General features: G+C 46.1%; 1 protein-coding gene across 1 annotated transcript in view; it reads right to left on the reverse strand.

Moving 5' to 3' along the window:
• myo15ab (myosin XVAb) overlaps positions 1-25846 on the reverse strand; it is a gene marked incomplete at its 5' end in the record, with an annotated part of 60524 nt that overhangs the window by 5320 nt on the left and 29358 nt on the right. Inside the window, 24 exons of the mRNA XM_083936684.1 lie at positions 54-184; positions 293-375; positions 630-703; positions 1605-1677; positions 2065-2134; positions 2870-2988; positions 3076-3281; positions 5308-5382; positions 5504-5615; positions 7094-7235; positions 8014-8132; positions 8233-8348; positions 8456-8531; positions 9727-9786; positions 9885-10000; positions 22234-22351; positions 22498-22591; positions 22759-22819; positions 22951-23046; positions 23317-23398; positions 24424-24825; positions 24911-24975; positions 25076-25144; positions 25485-25593. Of these exons, the coding sequence (XP_083792810.1) occupies positions 54-184; positions 293-375; positions 630-703; positions 1605-1677; positions 2065-2134; positions 2870-2988; positions 3076-3281; positions 5308-5382; positions 5504-5615; positions 7094-7235; positions 8014-8132; positions 8233-8348; positions 8456-8531; positions 9727-9786; positions 9885-10000; positions 22234-22351; positions 22498-22591; positions 22759-22819; positions 22951-23046; positions 23317-23398; positions 24424-24825; positions 24911-24975; positions 25076-25144; positions 25485-25593 (2668 nt within the window). The remainder of the gene's footprint in view (positions 1-53; positions 185-292; positions 376-629; positions 704-1604; positions 1678-2064; positions 2135-2869; positions 2989-3075; positions 3282-5307; positions 5383-5503; positions 5616-7093; positions 7236-8013; positions 8133-8232; positions 8349-8455; positions 8532-9726; positions 9787-9884; positions 10001-22233; positions 22352-22497; positions 22592-22758; positions 22820-22950; positions 23047-23316; positions 23399-24423; positions 24826-24910; positions 24976-25075; positions 25145-25484; positions 25594-25846) is intronic.

Here is a 25846-nt window from a genome sequence, read left to right on the forward strand (position 1 = left end):
GTAATGTGTACAGCAGATTTACACTTGGTGATAGTGTGTGTGTTTTTTTTTACCCTGATACTGAGCCCCAGCGCTGCGGGAAGCCTGCTGCAGGTACTTCATCAGGAAGGGCTTGAGGACTTCAGAGCAGCGATGGAAAGCAGTCAGGATGTACAGCAGCCTCCAGCCTCGTTGGCAGCTATCACTGTACGACACAAATACAGATACGCTCAAGATGACAGGCTCAGGAAAGGAAGGGGAGCGTAGTGTGGGGCGGTTTGTTGAGTGTGCGTTGAGGGGAAAGCAGACTCACGGTTTGGAGCTTGTGTTAGCCGTAAGCTGTTTGAGGAGTTGGCAGTAAGCCTCATCCCTCATCAAGGTGAACTCGCCTATGAGCTGAGGGGAGGACACACACACACACACACACACACACACACACACACACACACACACACACACACACACACACACACACACACACACACACACACACACACACACACACACACACACACACACACACACACACACACACACACACACACACACACACACACACACACACACACACACACACACACACACACAGATTAGTAACTATTGAAGACGAAATAGCAGACTAAAAAATCGAAACAATTGTTTGTACTTACCTTCAGGAAAGTGCTGACCACTTCCTGCTCTGTCGATCCTCTTGACTGAGAGTCGCCCATGAAACGCATCACCGCTGCACAAATTACACAACCAGGACACACACACAGGTCAACAATCTGTTAGTATTAAATAGGTTTAATTCTATCTTTTTTGTTCCAACTGACCCTTTTTCCCAGCAGATATTTTGAATGCTGTGCATGCTCACTCACTGACATGGCCTAAGGGGCTAATTAATGGACTGGAGCCGTTGTTACTTTGATTATTTATACCTGCTTTGTCAGGTCAAAATGTCTGCTGTGAAAAGGGTATATAGGGAAAGTGAATTTTGTGGTCAGGGCTCACATAACACAAAACAAAAATAGCACTATCAACGACAAATCAACACAACAGAGCCAGAGCAGAGAAATGGAAATGTATACAAAGTGCACATGTACAAGAGTGCAAGGAGTGCAGTCAGAGCGCTGTTTGTTATTAAGCATATCAATGCCCCGAAATCCCTGAAATAACATCCTGGAGGCAAAAGCTCAAACTCCTTCAGGAGCGGATGATCCTGGCAGTCATATAGCATTTTCCATTTGAAGGTCCTGCCTGTAATAAGTTGAAGAGCTCGCACTGACACCTTGGAAATCTTAATTAATCTTTTAACCCTTTTTATACATTGATCTATATATTGCTGCTTATTTATTTAATAAGGATGTTGATGCCACTGATATTTCTGTCATTAATGTATTGTCCAATCTGTGTCTATATACTCCATGTTGTACTTCGATGCAGCAACGTACACTGTGTGCCCATGATCGCATCGTATCTTATCTTACTGGCTGCTTTATCAAGATTTTAACAATAGCAGCACTTGGAATCTGATACAAGAGCGTCTCATTTTAACAGAAGTTGGATCGGCGCCCAGGTGTAATAAGAGTAAAGCAACGAGATGATGCAATTAAAAGGAAAGATGAGAGAAGGTGAGAACTTACACAGGAAGAGATCAGCTGCCACTCTGTTCATGGCCGGGTCCGTAAACTCTATCAGAGACTCGTTCAGAGGAATCTGCAAAGGAGAAAAGTCACTACGTAGAACATAGCCTGTGAATGTTCTCATTCGTCCAGGTCATTGTTATCCTCAAAGCAATTTCAGTCAAAAGCAACTGGACTTGGTTATTTGTCTAGGAAGACGTCCCAGGCTGGGACTGGTCCAACTAACTGGATAATACCTGGATCTCACACCAGTTAGTTGGTCCAGTCCCAGCCTGGTCCTGGTCCTGGTCAGATGCGTACATGAACTGATGAAGCCTCTTGGATGAGAGGTGAAACGTCTTTCAAGACAAATAACCAGTCCAGTTTCTTTTGACTGAAATTGCTTTGAGGATATGTAGAATATACATCATGAGAAGATAGAGTGCTAAGATGATTTGAGTTATTGGAAGACGAAAGGCACCTTAGAGAACTTTATCATCTCAGACGGTTCTCTGGAGTCTCTCTTCTTGCTTTTGTTCCTCAGGGAATCTCTGAAAACACAAATCAGTCACAAAGTGACGCTTTTAGAGTCAAACAGTGTTTGTTACTTCAGTAAAAGTAGCAAAACCACACTAAACAAATACTCCCTTATAAGTAAAAGTGCTGCATTCAATATTTAATTGAAAAAAATTACAAAAGCTTTGACACAAACCTTATTCAAATGTTCTCATTATGCAGATCTGTGTCTGTCAGTATCTTAGTATTTTAATATTCAACTTTAATAAGTAAATAGAAACTATAGCTGTTAAAGTAATGTAGTGGAACAAAAACTACAATGTGTCACCCAAAATGTATTGGAGGAAAAGTATCATTCAGTAATAATAATAATAAAAAAAATACATTTGATTTATTACATAGTCCTTTAAAATACACTCAAATCTGCTAAACACAAAACAAACACAGAAACAGTCAAATAAATAAAGTATACCAAACTATAAATAATGGATCACTGATTAAAGTGGATTTAAACGGGTGGTTTTGAAAGAAGGGAGTGAGGCACAATGTGTTGGGGGAGAGAGTTCCCTCGTCCCCTCAGGTCCGGGGGTGAGGTGTGTTGTGGGTTGGGATATATCGGTCCAGGAGGTCATTGAGGATTCTTTGTAAAGTACCTCAACATCGTACTTATGAACAGTACTTAGGATCTGATATAATCTCTGTGTGAGGTTCTTCAGTGTGTTTGTGAGGACTTCAGTGTGTGTGTGTGCACTTTTCTTTCTGTGTCTCACCCCTTCACGTTGTCTCCCTGTCTGAAGTACTTCCTGGCGAACTCCAACATGTCATATTTACTGTCCTGCAGGATCATCTCATCCAGATCTCCTTCAGCAAAGCCGTCGAACGAATCCCTCTGAAAGTAAAATGTAAAGCACTCTCACTCGCAAGATCACTTTTACGGACTGAAAGGGAAAAATACTGTATGTGAGTGTCTGTGTACCTCAATCGTTTGATCTATCTCATGTGCAGCCATGGTGGATGCCACAGCAACAGCGATGGCTGATGATACAGCAAACTGTCCTGCTCCTCCTCGAGGTTCTGCCTTACGGTCCAATGGCTGCAACAGGAAGTCAGGGGGAGCGACGGGATGGACGCACTCGGCCGGGAACGCACCGGAGCGGCCGAACACAGCACCAAACTTCCAACCTGAAACACAGCGCAGAGGGATTATAGCACCCAGTCATTCAAAAGCACACACATACACAAGAGCTGTGTGCCTCTAAACAACCGATCTGCTGTAAGTCCTGATCCTTATCTCCCTCTCCTCTAACAGCAGGTCAGCTTTTCATTCACACAAAGTCAGATCTGTATCTGCATGCTTATCTTTCTCATTTACAAGGCCTGCCTCCCCCTCCCCGCTACGGTGATAACCTGCCACAAAATACAGCCTTCAGCCTTATTATAGATACTACACACACAGGGACTTCTGTCTCGTGAGGACTTCCTTTTGACTCACGTTAATTTCCTGCAGTTACCCTAACCTTAGACAACCACCAATGCTAACCCCAAACCTTGTCATAACCTTCATGTTGATCTTTTATTAACCCTAAAATTACTAAAAGCTGAACTAGTAATTACCTTTGTAATAACAGGGCATAAAATTACTCCATGTAATGTGGAAGGAGTCTCTCGTTGTGATGAACCCACAAAGTGTTCAGTTCCCCTCAGCTTTAGTGTCTTTCAGCTCATTGTTTTTTTTTTTTAATCCACATCTTTACTGTTTTCTTTTTCACAGCTTTCATCAACTTCATTGCCAGCAGCAGCGACAGCACGCAGCTGAGGAACAATACGTCCCGCCCCCCTGCAAGACACTCTGACAGCACTGAGCGGCTCCTTCAGCAACTGGCTGCCTGACCCGCGATGTGCAAAGGAGAGATAATGCAAGTACAAATGCAACATCAATGTACACTAACTGTGCAATATCTCCTCTGTGCAGCCTGCCAGTCTGTTGTACTGTTAACTCTAAGTACTTGTTAATTATTACTATTACGATTAACCTTTTACTCTTTACATATTTATTATATCTTGCATTTTTTTAGTGACACTTGTGTTATTTGCACTATCCTCTTTGCTGCTGTAACACTGAACCTTTCCCCACTGAGGGACTAATAAAGGATAATCTTATTTGATCTGTTCACCAAGAAAAAGCTCAGATAAACTCACTGTAAGCGACCTGCTCAGCACCAAACAGCCGACAGATAAAGTTAAGAACTAGCTGGTGAACATAGAGGAAAATTTAGCAGGTATGTCAGTTGGTGGAGACCAAAACAGAGCTTAAAAGGAGAGTGGGTATTTTACTTATTTTCATCAGTTCGCCAGAAACACAACTTCCACTGGATGTGTAAGTATGCAAATATTTGCTAACATGCTAACTTTAGTTTGGTGATGTATTAGCAACTTGTTCTGCTGCACCAAAGTGGGGACAAGCTTTTTATCCCCACAATGTGATGCAAGAACTCACAAACACAAGCTGTCCTCCCAACACCCCTTGAGTTTTTAATACTTATGTAATGAGGCGCAGATCTTACATTCACATTTAATACGATTAAAGTTCACATCTTTAGAAAAGCAGCATTTTATCTGATTAAAGATGATAACAGATCTCAGTGGATTGTGTGGTGGAGAATGGATTCAAATTCAGAAAGAAATGACCACAGTGTGCTCTGTGGGGTTCATTTAAGGACGGTCGTGAAGTCCAAATGTCCGAACAAAAAATTAATACAATGCGGTAAACTACAAAAATGTGTGTGAAAGCACACACTGAGTTTGTCTCATCCAACATCTGTTTAACAAAACATGACTTCTCCTCATCTGCCATCTCATTTCATCTTTCGTATCCTCAAGAAATGAATCAATAAATCAATAATTTTCAAATTGCATCGCCATCTTCCATCTGAAAAACAATCTTCTGATACAATATTGAATTTCAAAGAGAGCTGTGGGAACCGTCGACATCACTGCACCGATTTTTTCTTTGCCTTAAGACACCATCACGCCTCCAGGGACACAGACACAGTCCAGGATAGTAAATCTCTCAAGAGCTGTCAGAATGAGTTGTTGCTTTGTTTATTTTGAGGCCCAGGCCATGACGCGAACACCTGGTTATCAAATGCAAAAAGGTGGAGTTTATAGATCTGATTTAGGTTTAGATAAAAAAATAATGAACACTCACCAAAGTCTTGGGTGTCTCTTTTCAGCTCCTCCAAAAATACGACCTTTTTCCTCACCACACAGCCGTAACTGTGACCTGCAGGACACACACACACACACGCACGCACAGACACGCACACGCACACACACAGATGCTCGGATCATAGATTCACTCATTAGATAACAGGGTTTTTACTCCATGTACCTCCGTGTCTCACCCTTTTCCAGCCCGTCCATAACCTGCAGCCTGATGACGTCACCTTTGTGAAAACTGAGCATTGAGCGGTCGTCTGTCACAAAGTTTCGCTCTGCAATCACATAATCTGAGTCCTGCAACCAAGAAAGACACAAGTGGATTCTCTCACACTGCGACGTTACTGTTATCTTGCATGTACAGTATGATATATAACTGATGTTTACCCGTTACCTCTATTTTTGCTTCAGTCACTGTTTTTCTACATCTTTCATAAAATGTACAGAAAAGGTTTTTTCTTTAGATTCAGTGTGTGAGGATGATGTTGAGTAACTGAGATAAAATCACCACTTTAATGGCGCCAGTGATGATTAAAGTAGAGCTGCAACTAATTATTATTTCATTAATATAATGAATATAATGATTATCGATTAATCTGTCGATTATTCTCTTGATTAATGGATTAGTTGTTTGGTCTAAAAATGACAGAAAATAGTGAAAAATGTCAGCCAGTGCTTCCCAAAGCCCAAGATGACGTCCTCAAATGTCTTGTTTGTCCATAAGTCAAAGATATTCAGTTTACTGTCATAATGGAGGAAAGAAACCAGAAATATTTACATTTTAGAAGCTGGAATTGTCAATTTTTTTCCTAAAAAAATGACTCAAAACGATTAAATGATTAATAAGTCCTTTTTCCTGTTTACCTGTAACTGTTTAGGTTTCATCATGACAGGAAATGTACATCATTACCACCCACGACGCTGGTATTGGTTTCACCGTGTGAGTCTGTGTGTGTGTGTGTGTGTGTGTGTGTGTGTTACCATGGCAAAACGTGGTCCTAGAGACACCTACTGTAGCAGTTACTACAACAGAAGTGGTTTTGAGTGGCTATGTGTTCATATGTCTGTCTGTCTGTGGTCAGATTGTGTCACTGTTAAACTTTACAGGTGTGTAGTTGAGATGAAAAATCAAGACGGAGTTCAAAGATGGGTGTAGTCCGAGCACGGGCGCCAGACGTAAGGGGCAAGGAAGAAGTGAACAGACCATTGCGTAACAACTTATCACCTCTGGCCCAATCTGGCATCACGACCGGTGTGATCCCTTCATAAGATGATCTCTAGTTAACATGTTTATGACAAGGTTGAAGCCCTGATTCATAAACTTTGTACAAATGGAAACATTGCATCAGTTCATGCAGGACACAGAGGTCATAATCATCTGACACCTCGCTGCTTTAATTATTGTTTCTATATAAGTCCCACACCAGTCACAGCCCGTCCTCACACAAGGCAGTTCATTTAAAATATGACTTTTCCATCACTGATCTCAACTACACCGTTACACACACTACTGCTGCTGCTGCTGCTGCTGCTGCTGCTGCTGCTGGCAAAGCTTCGCCTCCTCCACCACAGCCTCCACCTTCCTATTTCAGAGTCCTAACATGTCTCAAAGATTAAAATGGATTGCAGTGTCGTGCTTTGGGCTCACTCTTGTACACCCATTGGGGCTTTCTGCAATGCGCTCGCTGTCTTCTTAGCAATACAGGGAGCGCATTGTGTATTGAGTGTGTGTGTCTGTTTGTGTGTGTGTGTGTGTGTGCTTGTGTGTGCCGTACCTTTTTGATCTCATTGATGAAGGTGTCTATGAGATGTTTGACTTGCGGGGCCTTGGCTGAGAACAGGATCAGTTTCTCGTTGGTCAGATTGAACTCCAGCATGTTCTCAGAGGGGATGGTTACAAACAGGATGTCTGCGTAGCTGCAGGAGACACAGTGCAAAAGGTGAAATGATTCAGGAAAGTGAAATATAAACAGTAGAAGCTCCTAGCTATTATATAAAACAAAGCTACAGAATTAGGAGAAATAGTGATCAAGTATGAATAATGATGAAATGAAACAATTCAGCCAAGCCAAAGTGCTTTAAATAAAACATCACAGAGCAAAGAAAAACTGTTTTCAAATAAGTGATTATTCAATAGGGTGTTTGAACTACCTACATGCTAAAAGTGCTAAATTAATATCATAAATTATCATAAAAGCAAAGTGTTTTCTATAATTAATGAGAATCCATTATTTATGTTATTTTGTTTGTAAAGATTTCACTCTAATGAGAACTTCTACTGTGAAAGCAGTGTTGTTGTCCACGTTGTGATCCAGTAGAAAGGTGATTTTACTTTCTGACTTATAAGGATGTAGTTCTTTTATGTTTGTGTGTTGATCCAAAGGCCTGAGCAAAAACAGCTCCTTGACTTATACATTGGCTGATATTAGCCTCTTTAGCGTATATGGCAGCTGATTAGTAACAATAACACCCAATATGAGTATTATATCGCCTCAAAAATCAATCTTATCCTGTATAGTTAAAAGAAAAGCAGAGGAAAGTCAAGATCATAGACCATTTGTTATATTTGTCTGTGATTTACAGCTCACCTGACACTGACTCTCAACTGTTAAACACATATATCTTTATCTCTGAACAAGATAAAGGAAATGCCAATAAGAATTTGAAGACCTAGACATAAAAACCCCGCACGTACGTGTAGGGTCTCAGGACTCTGAAGTAGTCTGGAGCTGCGGCGCTGCTTTTTACGGTCTTCAACAGCTTTATACCGCTGTGGGACACGGACAACACCTGCACACCTGTTCCTACACTACCCTGCAAACACACGAACGCACACACACACACAGACACACACACACAGGTTCAATAAAATGAAAATAACACACAGTAATCATTGTCTCTGTACCACCCTTACCGATGCAGGGAAGAGACGAGAGAAGTATATTTCCCAGGTTTCCCTGGCAGCCGTCACAATTGTTTTCTTCACATGCTCCTGCACCGGATCCATATTCTGTTCAACCCCGTGTTTAGCTGTCGTTCACACAAACAGACACACAAACTCATGAACGTCAGCGAGATGTGTTTGGATTACAGCATACGGCCTAAATAAATGTCTGCAGGAAGAACAGACAGACTACCGAAAAGAGCCTTCATTTTCTGCCTTTCATCCCGGGTGATGCGAACACACGCCTCTGACAGAGTGTCGTTCACTATCTGCAGGAGACAACAGAGGAGACGAGAGGTGATGTTAGAAAGGATTTAGTTTGATCTTTCTATGATTTAATAAGAGACAATAAGATAGAAATAAGATAAGACAATGGGCCCCCGGGCACACGACATGCAAAGACCCCCTCATCTTTCCTACACAGGAGCAACAGACAAACCTTATTTTTGCCTCTTTGTGGTTGTTTTGTGTGTCTTTGTGGTCTTTTTGTGTGTCTTTGTGGTCTTTTTGTGTCTCATTGTGAGTCTTTGTGGTCTTTTTGTGTCTTTGTGGTTGTTTTGTGTGTCTTTGTGGTCTTTTTGTGTGTCTTTGTGGTCTTTTTGTGTCTCATTGTGAGTCTTTGTGGTCTTTTTGTGTCTCTGTGGTTGTTTGTGTGTCTTTCTGGTTGTTTAATGTCTCTTTGAGGTCTTTTTGTGTCTCATTGTTGTTTGTTTAATGTCTCTTTGTGGTCTTTTTGTGTCTCATTGTTGTTTGTTTGATGTCTCTTTGTGGTCTTTTTGTGTCTCATTGTTGTTGTTTGTGTCTCTTTGTGGTCTTTTTGTGACTCATTGTGTGTTGTTGTGGTCTTTTTGTGTCTCATTGTTGTTTGTTTAATGTCTCTTTGTGGTCTTTTTGTGTCTCATTGTTGTTTGTTTAATGTCTCTTTGTGGTCTTTTTGTGTCTCATTGTTGTTTGTTTGATGTCTCTTTGTGGTCTTTTTGTGTCTCATTGTTGTTGTTTGTGTCTCTTTGTGGTCTTTTTGTGACTCATTGTGTGTTGTTGTGGTCTTTTTGTGTCTCATTGTTGTTTGTTTAATGTCTCTTTGTGGTCTTTTTGTGTCTCATTGTTGTTTGTTTAATGTCTCTTTGTGGTCTTTTTGTGTCTTGTTGTTGTTAATGTCTCTTTGTGGTCTTTTTGTGTCTCATTGTGTGTCTTTGTGGTCTTTTTGTGTCTGTTTATAGTCATTTGTGTTTCTTTGGGGTCATTTTGCATCTCTTCATGATTGATCATGTGTCTCCCTCAGTGACATTTTTAGGTGAAGTAAGGGGGGCCCTGACACTTCAATCCATGGATGTGAGGTTTAAAAGGTGAATGAATGAATTAAGCATCTAATTAAATGTAGATTAAAAACAAATGCATTTATCTGCTGATGCTACCTCCATTCATCATGCATTAAGTCTAAAGTCGTACCATCTCTTCACTTACCTGTTTGAAAATGAGGTCGAGCACCAGAGGATTGTTGAAGCTGTCTTTGGGATAAAAAACCTGCAAAAGCAAAAAAAAATTCTCACAGCAGCATAGAATACAAACATTTTGACAGTGGATCATGAAGTTTGTGTTTGTGTGTCTGTGCATGCACACACCTCCTTCCTGAGGTACAGTTTCCAGGGAACATTGGTGTAGGTGTAGTGCTCTTCATTGGTTCTCTGGTGAAGTTGTGTCTGGATGGTTTCAGTCTCCACAGGTAGCTCTCTGGAAACTGCAACAAATAGAAGAAGAAGAAGAATTACTTTATTAATCCCGCAAGGGGAAATTCAATTTTTTCACTCTGTTATTATTCATGTTACACACACAGGCCGGAAATACACACACATGCACAAACAGGACCTATATACAATTAATGGAGAGATGTCAGAGCGAGGGGGCTGCCAATAGCTCAGCACCCAGAGCAGTTGGGGGTTTGATGCATGGAGATGAACTGGCACCTCTCCAGCCACCAGTCCACACTCCATTCATGGTCCACACAGGGACTCGAACAGGCGACCCTCCAGTTTCCAGCCAAGTCACCTATGGACTGAGCTACTACCGCCCATAGGACACATTACATTTTAGTTTCACCTTGTGGCAGTGGGGTGTGGTTAAGGTGTCGACTGCTGGAGGAGAGGGAGGAGTGGCTCAGCCGGTGATCAGACAGCTGGGCAGAATCAGGTAATCAGTCAGCTACATAAGCATGTTTGTAACCTGGTTCTGCCTCTTGCAGTAGGCTGGGTCCTGTGAGAGGACCCGAGCGGCGACGACCCAGAAAGAGGCAGCGGACACCTGACCACGGCCGTCAGAGGGACGGCTGCTCGTTTGTGTAGTTTGTTTTATGTTGAGGAACGTTGGGGAAAGCCCGGAATAAACGGTTAACCACCGACAACGCTGTCTCTCCCTCATTTCCCGTCTGTCCTGTGAGCAGTGAGGCTCACATCTGGCGCCTGAACAGGGACATGACGGAAGCCCAAAGTCCGCTGTCGCTGGCCCTCCAGCACCTCGCCGCGATGCAGGAGAGCACCACCGCTCTCCAGCAGCAGCAGTCCCGTGCCCTGGCCGACATCGTGGCGGCCCAGAGGGAAGATCGTGCTCTCCTGCAGGAGCTGCTGCAGCGCCCGGCCACCCAGCCCGACCCGGAGCCCAGTCGCGGCCGGCCTCCGCCTGTTGCCCTTCAACGGATGACAGCAGAGGATGATCCGGAGGCGTTCCTGGACATCTTCGAGGGCACGGCGGAGGCGTGCGGGTGGCCGGAGGAGGAGAGGGCGGTCCGGCTTCTCCCCCTTCTTACCGGCGTGGCGCAGCTGGCCGCGCACAGCCTGCCGGCGGCCTCTCGCCACGACTTTACCCACCTGAAGAGAGCCATCCTGGACCGGCTGGGCAGTACGCCAGAGGGACACCGGCGGCGGTTCAGGGGGCTCTCTTTTGAGGAAGCCGGCCGCCCCTTCGCCTTCGCGCAGCGGCTCCTCGATGCAGCGAGGCGCTGGCTCCAGCCGGGGACCCACTCCGCCGAGGACGTCGTTGGACAGGTGGCGCTGGAGCAGTTTATCGCCGGCTTACCCTCGTCCACCGCCAACTGGGTCCAGTGCCACCGTCCCCCCACCATCGAGGCAGCGATCGTCCTCGCGGAGGACCATCTCTCCCTTCCCCGGCGGAGCATGAGGGAGGAGGCCAGGCCAGCGGCGATCTCCGCGGGCCGTCCCACCCCGGCCCCGAGGAGGAGATTCCCGGCGGCCGCTGCACCGCACCCTGCCCCGCACACACACACACACCCGGAGCCCGGTCCGCTCTGGCCCACTAATAACACACTGCCTTCTGTTCCGCAGGGCCCAGCCTACGTGTCTGATCGACCGGCACCCCGGGGGGTTCCTCAGACGCCAGGGCAGGGGTGCTGGCGGTGTGGGCAGCCCGGCCATCTCCGGGCGGAGTGCCCCCTCATGGAGGTGGGGCAAGTGGTGCGGGTTGCGGGACCGCCAGCTCCCTCCCCCGGTTCGGAAGGGACGTACCGTATACCGGTATGTATACAGGGGGGTACACACCAAGCTCTGCTAGACTCTGGTTGTGAACAGACCATGATCCACCAGCGCTTGGTTCGACCGGGGGCTTTGCTAGAGGCATCGTGGGTGAAGGTGAGGTGTGTGCATGGGGATATTCACGATTATCCGGTGGTGGCTCTAGAAATTCTTTTTAGAGGGAAAAAGCATAGAGTTAGGGCTGGAGTTAGCACTCGCCTCACGCACCCTCTAATCTTGGGCACGAATTGGCCGGGGTTTGCTAGCCTAGCAGGGGAAACTATGAGGGTGCGGTCACGTACGTCAGGGAAATGCGGGTGGTGTGCCGTGCTTAGTGGTGAGACGGGGGTGCCGCATCCCGACGCCGTCGGGGGGGGCGTGGGGCCGGCGGGGCCAGCACGGCTGGCTCCGGGGGCCCTGCAGATAGCCCCCATGGAAGATTTTCCACTTGAGCAGTCTCGGGATGAGACCCTCCGTCATGCCTTTAACCAAGTGATGAAAATTGATGGTTGCCAGGTCCACCCTAACACAGCACTCACTCACCCATATTTTATTGTCATTAGGGACAGGTTATACAGAGCGAGTCGTGACGTTCGAACAGGCGAAGAACTCACCCAGTTGTTGGTGCCCAAAAGCCGTCGGGAAACAATTTTCCAGGCGGCTCATCATAACCCCATGGCGGGCCACCTAGGCTATGACAAAACACTGAACCGGATCATGGCCCGATTTTATTGGCCGGGCATTCGCGCAGATGTAAGTCGGTGGTGTGCATCATGCCGCGAATGTCAGTTAGTCAATCCGCCGGCCACCCCAAAAGCGCCGTTGCGCCCACTACCACTAATGGAGGTCCCATTTGATAGAATTGCCATGGACCTCATCGGGCCATTAGACCGGAGTGCACGGGGATATCGCTTTGTGTTAGTCCTAGTGGACTATGCAACCCGATATCCCGAGGCGGTGCCTCTGCGCAATATCTCTGCAAAGAGTGTTGCACAGGCACTGTTTCAAGTTATCTCCCGAGTTGGGATCCCGAAAGAGATCCTGACTGATCAGGGCACATCCTTTATGTCACGTACACTACGCGAACTATACGAATTACTGGGCATCCGTTCAATCCGGACTAGTGTGTACCATCCCCAGACCGACGGCCTGGTGGAGCGGTTTAACAAAACGCTAAAGAACATGATTCGTAAGTTCGTGCACGAGGATAGCCGTAATTGGGATAAATGGTTGGACCCTCTGTTGTTTGCAGTGCGGGAGGTTCCCCAGGCCTCCACGGGATTTTCTCCCTTTGAACTCCTGTTCGGCCGAAAACCACGGGGTGTCTTGGACCTGGTCAAGGAAAACTGGGAGGCGGGTCCAAGCACCAGCAAGAACGAGGTGCAGCACGTCCTGGACCTGCGAGCAAAACTCCACTCACTGGGTCAGTTATCACGGGAGAATTTGCTCCAGGCCCAGGAACGTCAGCAGCGTCTGTACAACAGAGGGGCAAAACTTAGACAGTTTTCACCGGGAGATAAAGTGCTTGTATTGCTACCATCATCTAGCTCCAAATTGCTCGCCAAGTGGCAAGGGCCCTTTGTGGTCACACGGCGAGTGGGGGATGTTGACTATGAGGTTGTGCGTTCAGACAGGGGCGGAGCAACACAGGTTTACCACCTCAACCTCCTTAAAGCCTGGAGGGAGGTGACTGCTGTGTCTCTGGCTACTACGGTGATCGAGAGAGATGAGTTGGGGCCGGAGGTGGCAAAATCAAACTATTCAGCACCGGTCCCCTTTGATGACCATCTCTCACCGAGCCAGAGAGCAGATGTGGCCTCGTTGCAGCAGCGTTTTGCTGATGTGTTCTCGCCCCTGCCAGGACGCACAGGCCTCATACACCACCACATAGAAACACCCCCAGGGGTGACCGTGCGTTCACGACCCTATCGGCTGCCAGAACACAAGAGGAAAATTGTTCTGGCGGAGCTTCAGGCCATGTTGGAGATGGGGGTAATAGAAGAGTCCAACAGTGACTGGTGTTGCCCCATTGTGCTGGTTCGCAAGTCTGATGGGTCAATACGGTTCTGTGTGGACTATCGCAGGGTCAATGAGGTGTCCAAATTCGATGCCTATCCAATGCCCCGGGTCGACGAACTCCTGGATCGGCTGGGCACGGCTCGCTTTTTCACGACACTGGATTTGACCAAGGGCTACTGGCAGATTCCCCTGTCGCTGGAGTCCAGGGAAAAGACGGCCTTCTCCACTCCGTACGGTTTGTACCAGTTTGTCACACTTCCGTTCGGGCTGTTCGGGGCCCCAGCTACTTTCCAGCGCCTCATGGACCGGGTACTGCGGCCTCACTCTGCATATGCTGCGGCCTACTTGGATGATGTAATCATTCATAGTGAGTCCTGGGAGCAGCATATGCAGCAGGTGGGGGCGGTGCTCGAGTCTCTGAGGAAGGCGGGGCTCACGGCCAACCCGAAGAAGTGTGCGGTTGGACGGAGGGAGGTACGGTATTTGGGGTACCACTTGGGGGGCGGGCAGGTGCGGCCACAGGTGCAAAAGACCGCAGCAGTTGCGGCCTGCCCAACACCCAAGACAAAAAAAGAGGTCAGGAGGTTTCTGGGGCTGGCCGGTTACTATAGGAGGTTCATTCCGGCCTTTTCAGAGCTGACCAGCCCCCTCACCGACCTGACCCGAAAGGGTGCCTCAGATCCGGTCCAGTGGACGGAGCCGTGTCAGCTGGCGTTTGAGAGGGTGAAGCCTCCGTTCCTGTGGTCGCCGCCACCTAGAGGTCTGTATTGGTCTGTACTGGTATTGGTCTGTATTGCATTGCTTTGTACTGTCTACGTCACCTACACATACGCATGCGCAGCGTCGTTTGAATTCGTTTGAATTCACCGGGTTTCCCGCCACCTCGGCTCCGGAAAGTATTGTTTTTAACTTAATTAATCGATTTCATATTTGCAATCACTCGTGCCCAGCTTCTATTGTATTAATTTCTTCAACCGATCGACCGAAGCATTTAACGATCGGGCCTGTGGTTGCCTCTGATCACACCGGAGAAGTAAAACACGGAAGTCGTGACGCCGAATCGCACTAGCGAGGCGCCAATTTTTAAACATTTCTTCAACTCAGCGGGATCTAAAAACAACTGGTGAAGTGGGCTGCCTGCCCAGGAGTAAAAAGGGATCTCCCGGAACTTTCGGCCCAAAGGCCGTAACGTAATTTCATTTAACTCTCCTACCTGTGACGGTACTGTGCCCCGGGGTGACGGATCCACAGCACAGACTGCACAGGCTGCGACATGATGGCTGTGTGCGAGTCCTGTCTCCCCACGCTCTCAAAGCTGAGGGAGAACGTCTCTGGACTGAAGGCTGACCTCATGGAGAAGAACAAAATCCTCCTGGAATTTTCCAACGTCGCCTCAACTCAGGCGAAGTTCCTCGCCCATCTTAAGGCTTCCGGCGCTGGTGACCGTACCATGACGGCTGCCGACAACACCACCCTGCCATGGACTGGCTCCATCACCACCGGAACTTCGGCACCAACACTCACCGAGTCCCGCTGGCAGCAACAGGGTGCCAGGCCCAAGTCATCGGCGCCCTCCTCCTCCTGCCTTCTCCCCGCGGAGTGGCAGTGCTCAGCCAGGGAGAACGGAGTCGCGGCCCCGGGCCTGGTGAGCTCAACTCCACTCAAGCCGAGGGAACCCTGGTCGAGGGTGAACAGGGGCACTGGGGCTCGCCGATCTCTCCCCCTTCCGCCTCCGGATCTACCACTGGATAACAGGTTTGACGTCCTAAGCCTGCAGGAGTTTCCCCCGCTCGGTGCGCGCACCAGCTCGACTCCGGCATCCGCCCACAGAGTCAGTCGTGGCTCTCGCCGACCCAGGAGCCGGGGTCCGCTCGCCCAAACCAACCCCCCTGCTCCGCCCCGGTTAGGAGCAGCCGCGAGGCAGCGCATTTCCCCTCCCGTGCTGGTTGTCGGAACCTCGATGGTCAGACACGTGAGGGTGCGCTGCGGCCAGACTTTCTGCTACCCTGGAGCCCGCGTCAGGGACGTTGAGTGCTCCGCCCTCCAGCTGTGTTCACAACACAGGTCGGCCTCCACGCTGGTGATGCAAGCCGGCACCAACGACTTGAAGAAACGCCAGTCCGAGGTCCTCAAGCAGGACTTCAGGTCCATGGTGGACCACCTGCTGAACACAGGGAAGCGTGTGATCATCTCCGGCCCGCTTCCCCCGCCCCGTTTTGGTGACGTCATGTACAGCCGCCTCCGCCAGCTTCACCTGTGGCTTAAAGGACACTGCCTGGGGAAGGGCATTCCATTCGTGGATAACTTCACGACTTTTTTTAGAAGACCCAAGCTTTTTAGACGCGACGGCCTGCACCCTAACCAAGAAGGGTCAAGACTTTTGTCTGCAAACATTGACCTGACTATCGAGTCCTGCACCTCCACCACCTCCTGACAAAAACCCAGTGTTGGGATCAGGATGCAGAGTCAGAGTTTAATTCACCTCTCTGCGCTGCCCATACCGCAAGCACACAGCAAGCATAGCTGCAGTCTTACACAACTCTCCGCGAGCTCTGTGGATCACTTTACAGCTCAGTATCCTATACAAACGCTGTGTGCCCCACGATCATCTACATTAATTAAATCAAAAATGAACAGAAGAGGAGCTATACAGAAAAACTTGATGCAAATCAACACCAAATCTGCGATAATGCAACAAAATCAGAGAATAAAATGTGGACTTTTAAACATCAGATCTCTGTCATCTAAAGCTGTATTAATAAATGATCTGATATCAGATAACCATATTGATGTTCTCTGTCTGACTGAAACCTGGCTGCGTCCCGAAGAATATGTTAGCCTAAATGAATCCACTCCTCCCAGTCATATTAATACTCATATTCCTCGAGGCAGTAGACGAGGAGGAGGCGTCGCAGCGATTTATGACTCAGGCCTATTAATAAACCCTAAACCTAAACTAAATTATAATTCATTTGAAAGTCTTGTTCTTAGTCTTTCACATTCAACCTGGAAAACTGTGCAGCCGATTATACTCGTTATAGTGTACCGGGCTCCCGGTCCCTACTCTGAATTTCTGTCTGAATTCTCAGAGTTTCTATCAAATTTAGTCCTTAAATCTGACAAAGTAATCATTGTAGGAGATTTTAATATTCACGTTGATGTTGTTAATAGCCTTAGTACTGCGTTTATCTCTCTATTAGATTCGATTGGTTTTAGTCAGTGTATACATGAACCTACTCACTGTTTTAATCACACCCTCGACCTTGTTTTGGCTTATGGTGTGGAAATCAATGACTTAATAGTCTTTTCACAGAATCCTATTTTATCAGACCATTATTTAATAACTTTTGAATTCATATTACAGGACTACTCACCTCTGGGCAAAAGTTTCTACACTAGATGTTTATCTGATAGTGCTGTAACTAAATTTAAGGAAGCGATTCCATCTGCATTTACTTTAATGCCTTATCCTAATATTCAAGAGTCCTGCACTAACGTTTGTCTCTCTGAAATTGACCATTTTGTTGACAGTGTTGCTTGCTCACTAAGAAAAACACTCGACTCTGTTGCTCCGTTAAAAAAGAAGAAAATAAAACAGAGGAAGTTAGCTCCGTGGTATAACTCACAAACCCGTGAACTAAAACAAATATCGCGAAAATTAGAAAGTAAATGGCGCTCTACTAAATTGGAGGAATCTCACTTAGCTTGGCATGAAAGTCTAAAGACATATAGGAAGGCCCTCCGTAATGCCAGAGCTGCCTATTACTCATCTTTAATAGAGGAGAATAAGAACAATCCTAGATTTCTTTTCAGCACTGTAGCCAGGCTGACAGAGAGCCACAGCTCTATTGAGCCATGTATTCCTATAACCCTCAGTAGTAACGACTTCATGACCTTCTTTAATGACAAAATTATAACTATTCGAGACAAAATCAACTCGCTTGGCACCAATCTTTCATCAAACCCAGGAACCTTAGAAACAACTGTACGACCTGATATATTTTTGGGCTGCTTTTCTCCGGTCGACCTTAACAAATTAAACTCTACTATTTCAGCATCAAAACCTTCTACTTGTCTCCTAGACTCTATTCCAACCAGGTTACTCAAAGAAGTGTTACCTTTAGTTGACACTCCTGTATTAGATATGATTAACATGTCTTTATCAGCAGGTTATGTACCACAGTCTTTTAAAGTAGCTGTAATTAAACCTCTTCTTAAAAAGCCCAGTCTTGATCCTGAGGTTCTAGCCAACTATAGACCTATATCTAACCTTCCTTTTCTCTCTAAGATCCTCGAGAAATTAGTTGCCAATCAGTTGTGCGACTTTCTACATAATAATGAGTTACTTGAGGACTTCCAGTCAGGATTTAGAGCAAATCATAGCACTGAGACAGCACTGATAAAAATTACCAACGACCTTCTAATAGCTTCAGACAAAGGACTTGTCTCTGTGCTTGTCTTACTAGATCTTAGTGCTGCCTTCGACACTATTGACCATCACATCCTGCTACACAGACTGGAGCATCTGATCGGCATTAAAGGAACCGCACTGAGCTGGTTTAAGTCATATTTATCAGATAGATCTCAGTTTGTACATGTTAACGACAAATCCTCCATGCACACTAAAGTTAGTTACGGAGTCCCACAGGGCTCTGTCCTTGGACCGATTCTATTCTCCTTATATATGCTTCCCTTAGGAAATATTATAAGGAAGCACTCCATACATTTTCATTGTTATGCTGATGATACACAATTATATTTATCGATCAAACCAGATGAAACCCATCAGGTAGATAAACTTCAAATGTGCATTAAGGAAATAAAAAGCTGGATGACCTGCAATTTTCTGATGTTAAACTCAGATAAAACTGAAGTTATTGTACTTGGCCCTGAAGGCCTCCGAAACTCAATAGCTACAGACATTGTTACTCTGGATGATGTTGTGTTGTCCTCCAGCACCACAGTAAGGAATCTGGGTGTTATCTTTGATCAGGATATGTCCTTCGATTCCCACATAAAACTAACAACAAGGACTGCATATTTTCACCTGCGTAATATTGCAAAAATTAGGAACATTATGTCTCAGAAAGATGCAGAAAAACTAGTCCATGCATTTGTTACTTCTAGGCTGGACTATTGCAATTCCTTATTATCAGGCTGCTCCAATAAGTCTGTTAAGAGTCTCCAGTTGGTACAAAATGCTGCAGCTCGTGTACTAACTAAAACAAACCGAAGAGAACATATTTCTCCTGTATTAGCTTCTCTGCACTGGCTACCTGTAAAATCTAGAATAGACTTTAAAATCCTTCTCCTTACCTATAAAGCTCTTACTGGTCTGGCCCCGTCGTATCTTAAAGAGCTCATAGTACCGTATCACCCAACTCGATCACTGCGCTCAGAAAATGCAGGGCTACTTGTCGTTCCTAGAGTCTCCAAAAATAGAAGGGGAGGCAGAGCCTTTAGCTACCAAGCTCCTCTCTTGTGGAACCAACTCCCAAGTGTTATTCGGGAGGCAGACACTGTCCCCATATTTAAGAGTAAACTTAAAACTTTCCTTTTTGATAAAGCTTACAGCTAGGGCTTACGAGCTCTCAGCTGTTTTGCTGTTGTTATTCTTAAAGCTGCGTCCGTTCAGTTTAATGATGCTGCTATAAGCCTAGTCTGCAAGGGGAAATATTACCTTTCCTAATACTCTGAGATTCTCTCCTCTCTATGTCATTCATGTCTCATCAATGCATGTTATTAATTCAACTTCTTCCCCGGAGTTGTTTGTGCTTTGTCATCTCCGAGGTCTCTGCTGATCGTGGTGGTGCCTACTGCCGTAGTCCTGTGGGTCACTGCTGATTTTGGTAGAGCCTGCTGCCTTGGTCCTGTATATCAGGCCCCTGCTGATGGGGGTGGTGCCTGCTGCAGTGGTCCTGTGCGCTAGTCTCTGCTGGTGCTGGTGGTGCCTGCTGCCCTGGTCCTGTGTGTAGGTCTCTGCTGACAGTGGTAGTGCCTGCTGCCTTGGTCCTGTGTATCAGGTTCCTGCTGATGGGGGTGCTGCCTGCTGCCCTGTTCCTGCGCGCACGTCTCGGCTGATGGTGGTGATGCCTGTTGCTGTGGTCCTGTGGTCCTGTATGAAGGTCTCTGCCGATGGTGTTAGTGCCTGCTGCTGTTGACCTGATTGTTGGTCTCTGCTGATCGTGGTGGTGCTTGCTGCCGTGGTCCTGTGTGCTGGTCCCTGCTGATGGTGGTGATGCCTGCTGCCCTGGTCCTGTGTGCAGGTCTCTGCTGATCGTGGTGGTGCCTACTGACGCTTCCTGCTACTTCAATAACTATTAGTCATTTATTCTGTCACTACTTTTATAAATTATAAAATCTGTAGCCATAAAAACACCATCAGTGGTATGTCTTGCTGTATCGTAGCTGCTATTGCCCCTACTCATCATTTTGTCATAATTATTTTCATTTTCATGTTCTGTCACCTTGGATGTGCGTGTTCCTGCTGTTCTGCTATGCAGACTGCCATAACATGTGGGTCATGTTCACATTACTATAGATATTGTTATAGTTACTGTTACTCGCTGGCTGCTTGCATCTCTGGAAGTGTGTCAGTCTCTCTGTCTTTTGTCTATCTTTGTGTTTCTCTCTTTCTCTCTCCTTTTCTTCCTCCCCAACCGGTCAAGACAGATGACCGTCCTCCACAGAGCTGGGTCTGTCCGACGTTCCTGCCTGTTATAGGGAAGGTTTTCGTTGCCACCGTACTCTATGGGGGAATTGTTGGGTCTTTACCTACTCTGTAAAGTGTCCTGAGATAACTTTGGTTATGATTTGACACTATAAATAAAATTGAATTGAAATTGAATTGAATTGAATTGAAGCGAGCCCTCTGTGGGAAGCCACTCTTATACACTCCTAACTTTTCTCTCCCTTTCATCCTGCAGACCGATGCCTCGAACAGTGGGCTGGGGGCCGTTTTGTCCCAGGAGGTGGAGGGGATCGACCGCCCCGTACTGTACATTAGCCGAAAGCTGGCTCAGCGGGAGGTGAACTACAGTACGGTGGAAAAGGAGTGCCTCGCCATACGGTGGGCGGTCGGGGCCCTCCGCTACTACCTCCTGGGGCGCTCATTCACCCTCTGGTCGGACCATGCCCCGCTCCAATGGCTCCACCGCATGAAAGATGCCAACGCGCGGATCACTCGCTGGTATCTGGCATTACAGCCTTTCCGGTTCAAGGTGATCCATAGGCCGGGTAACCGCATGGTCGTGGCTGACTTTCTCTCCCGCTCCGCGGAGGGGGGGGGGAGTGGGCTTGCGGCCGGTGGGATCCCGGCCTAAGTCGGGCGGTGGGGGTATGTGGCAGTGGGGTGTGGTTAAGGTGTCGACTGCTGGAGGAGAGGGAGGAGTGGCTCAGCCGGTGATCAGACAGCTGGGCAGAATCAGGTAATCAGTCAGCTACATAAGCATGTTTGTAACCTGGTTCTGCCTCTTGCAGTAGGCTGGGTCCTGTGAGAGGACCCGAGCGGCGACGACCCAGAAAGAGGCAGCGGACACCTGACCACGGCCGTCAGAGGGACGGCTGCTCGTTTGTGTAGTTTGTTTTATGTTGAGGAACGTTGGGGAAAGCCCGGAATAAACGGTTAACCACCGACAACGCTGTCTCTCCCTCATTTCCCGTCTGTCCTGTGAGCAGTGAGGCTCACACACCTATTTAACGTCCTTATTTGGACAAAACTGCGCTAAGTGAGCATGTTAACGATCTCTTGCTCCACTCTTTTACACTCAAATTCCCATAAGACGACAGGATGCATTTTCAGAATCTGCATATCAGTAGTATCATATGGTCGTGGTGATTCAGTGTGTCTCTGCACTTCTTTACTCCTGACCATGTCTGGAACTTCCTTATTGTTAACAAATAGGCCTGTAGTACGTCAACAAGTTACTCAATACAGTAGTTAACATCAAGGCAGAATTTACGCTGAATAATGCGAGATGTCCTCTGACAAAATGGGGTAAAAATTTTGATTTTGCTCTCTGCTACATCCTGCACAGGAGTGACTAATCATAAGGAGACAATTTTTACACATAAGCTCTCACCATCTACACGCTGGAAAGCTACTAAGTGAGTTTTGGTTGAAGTAAAACCTGCAGAGCTATGCCTCCAATTAGGCAAATTAGGCTATGCTCTGTCTTGTTTGTATTTCTTTAAACCAATCACGGTTGTCTTGGGCTGAGCAAAGCGGACAGTGCCCTTTGATGGATTGATAGCAGAGGGCCTAACATTTGGCCACACGCCTGACATCAGAGCAGACTTTTGTCCTGTAAAATGTTCAATGTTTAACTGTTCAATAAGCAAGAAATCCACAACAGACGTTTAACTAAGATGTGGCCTTGTCTGTATTGGAATATGTGTTAATATAAGTGTATACTTGAGTGAGTGTGAGTACCTGGAGGAGGTATGGGAAGAGGGTGATCAGGTGCTCTTGTCTTCATGCTCTTGGTGGGTTTAAATCCTGTGTCTTTCACTGCAGACGCAGATGGTGCGGCGGCCACAGGACGTTTGGGCTAGATAGACACAAAAAACGTAACCCTGCATGAATGATTTCTAGCATTGTTTAATATTGCATTTGTTCTGTATAAACTCATTGTTTTTAGGCATATGTGTGTGTGTGTGTGTGTGCGCGTGTGTGTGTGTTTGTGTGTGTGTGTACCTGTGGAGCAGGGGGGTTGTCCATCTGTGGTTTGAGAATCTGTAAAGCTTCATCACGAGGGGTCTGCTTCCTCTTAAACTTCCCCTCTGGTCTACTACACAGTGTCAACATCACACATTACAGTTCGCAGATTTTTCTCAACAACAAATGTATTGTACTGTATAATCTGGGCTTATTGTGTCTATCTTTTTCATTTTAAACAGTCATGTTTTTAAATACTTTTCATTATCTTTATTGTAAATTTGAATTGTTAGATCTCACCTCTTGTCAGCTGGCAGTGGGGCTCCTGGTGGAGGTGGGGAGTTGTACCTATTGATGATGTCTTTGAAAAAAATAATATAAACCATGTGAGAATTACATTGATGTGTCTGTTAGAAATCAAGAAATAAATAAATTAATTTAATTTACATTCATGTGACATAGACATTTTTTAATCTTTTTAAATTCAGATACCTTTGATATCTTGGCTGGGGAAGATGTGATCTTTTGTCTGAGCCGTGTACTTCACCACCTCTCCAGCAGGGGGCGGATGAGATGTAACCACTGGGGCTAAAGCAAACGCACACAAACACACACACACACACACACACACACACACACACACACACACACACACACACACACACACACACACACACACACACACACACACACACACACACACACACACACACACACACACACACACACACACACACACACACACACACACACACACACACAAAAAGGCAATAAGGAGTGATTCTCTCTTGTGTGAAACTCTTAAATAAGAGTTCTAGTTAAACGGACTGAAGGGACTTTCTCTCTCTCTTCTCTTACCAAACTTCCTGACTGGTGTATCCTTGTTTATGGGGATCCCCGGAGCCTTCCTCCGAGAGACGCTGTCCTTACCTGACTGAACCTGAAAAGGCCACACAGACAGGACAGAGTTTCCAGACACAACATTTTGTCTCTTGAGATATTTGTTGCAGCCCGGAGAATGTCAGAGCAGAAAAATAGAATGGGATAGAATTACTTTATTGATCCCGAGCTGGGAGATTGCAGAAGGACGTTACTGTTTGAACGCAGCGCATTTCTGTTGTTACAGATAATAGAAATGTGTGAGCTGCAATTCAAGATGGTTATTTGAATTCCGTCGTGTGCAAGGATTGTTGTGTTTTTGAATGTTTTTGTAAAGTTTGATGGACAATTTAATGTCATGTTGCATTGAGCTGCACCCTAATGTTCAGTTTTGTCACATCTGGAATCATTAAAGCGATTCAAATAAAAAACAAGAAATCTGGATTGTGCATCTCAGCATCATATGATTCACGTGGCTGAAAAATACATTTAAATATTGAATGATTGTTGCGTATTAAAGCAATTATATTATATTACTACTTATTCACCACTGACCGACTTACTGAACTAAAACTAAGGGCACATCCTGCAACACCTCTCAGTCTTGTTCGACTTCTGTCTGGAGATTTTTGGGGGATTTTTTCCATCCCACTGGCTGATTTCAAGCTTAACTTCTATTCAGTGAGGTCTGTCACTGATGCTGTGTGTGCTTTTGTATGTTTATTTTTCTTGACTCAGGTCTCTCTGACAAAGAGGATCTTTATCTAAACAAGGCTACCTCATAACATAAAGGTTATGCATATTTTTCATTCACTTTCAAGTACACTTGCTTTTCCCTTTTTAAACAATTTTTACTCATCCTGACTGCGCTGTGCTTATTTTTAGTGCAAACAAACCACTGTCTCTTTCGATGAAAGGAAAGTGCATCTTTTTTTGTTCATAGAATTTTTCCTGGGGAAACGTTGTTCTTTGTTGTTGGAATTTACAATAACAACAAAAACATCTTTCATGACTTAAAAAAAGTACTGAATCCTTATGTAATATGTCAGTTTGGACTGTTACCTCACATATCTCAGAGTTACTGACCCGTGCTGCAGCGTTAGCTTTAGGCAGTGCGGACTCAGTTTTGGTGGAGCTCTGCTGAGGGTTGGATGTGGGTCGGAGGCCCAGAGGCTGAGACTGGGGCTCTGCAGGAGGCTGAGCTTGAAGGTGCGATGGAGTTTGTTCCAGTCGAGCAGGGGGAGAATGGGGATGCCTGGATGGGATGTCTGCTGCAGCGTAGGGAGTTGGAGTGAAGTTAGCGTAGGGGCTGGGTGGGATATTAGCGTATGGACTCGGGGGTATGACAGCGTATGGGCTGGCAAGAGCGTACGGGCTGGGAGGGTGGTGGAGCAGGGGGCTCATGGGAGGGCTTGTGATTGGGGAGGTGGGGGGGCTGGTGACTGGGCTGCCGACCATGGCCATGGCCTGCATGGTCATCTGCTGAGCCTGAGAAACAAGACAATGACGCATTGATTCCAAAACAAGAGTGCTGGAACTAATCAACAGACCCAGAACCAGACGGAGGGTTTACCATGATGATGGCCTGCTGGTTCATGATCGCCTGCTGCTGCTGGGCCAAAGCAGCCTGCTGTGCATCTGGAGGAGAGAGGAGGAGAAACAGTAAACAGGAAGGAGGAATGAAAATCATGTTTGATGAGGTTTTTGTCTCATATTCCTATTCACACTTGATACGAACCAGGTGTTACAGGTGCCACCGCAGCAACTGGGGGCGACATCACGCCTCCCACAGGTAGGACTCTTACAGCTGTAGACACACAAACACGAACACACACATCAAATTTCACAATTTGAAATGTTTGTTTTGTTACACTTGCAAATCATTTATGGAGATATTGATGTACTTGAATTTAGTGTAAAACTCCAAAGTTCATACAATAAAACAAAGAGACTACTCCACAGCATGAACACTATTTACTGCTAACTGTGTTGGATTTCATAGATGGAAAAATTAAGTTGTGCCACACAGCATCTGCAAAAATGTGTTTCAATATCCACTAAAGAGTAAACCATTGTTTATTAAATGTTAAACAGTGAATGAGTGAACAAGGGAGGGATTTCGGACAGAGTCTGTGTTTTTGACTGACCCCCAGGTGGAGGAGGAGGGCCGCTTGACTGCCCTTCCTGTTTCCACCCTCCTCCAACTCCCCCAGCCCCCTTCATCCTGCTGGACAGTCCTGCAGCTGATTCTACTTCCTGTGAAGACAGACGGACAGACAGGTTTTAGAACCGGACATCAGATTACAACATGAATGCATCAAAAAACACAAAGGAAGTTAAAGAAATACTCAACCAAAAATCCACCGAATACTGAATAAGAAACAACTAACAAGAAGTTGCAGTAGAGAAATATAAAATACGTTTAAATCAGTGATGGCATTACATACTTACCAACTATAAAATATGTCTTGGTCTGTTTAAAAATATAGTTCAAATTGGTAACGTCTCT

The sequence above is a fragment of the Echiichthys vipera genome, assembly GCF_963691815.1.
Source record: "Echiichthys vipera genome assembly, chromosome: 2".
Lineage (NCBI taxonomy): Eukaryota > Metazoa > Chordata > Actinopteri > Perciformes > Trachinidae > Echiichthys > Echiichthys vipera.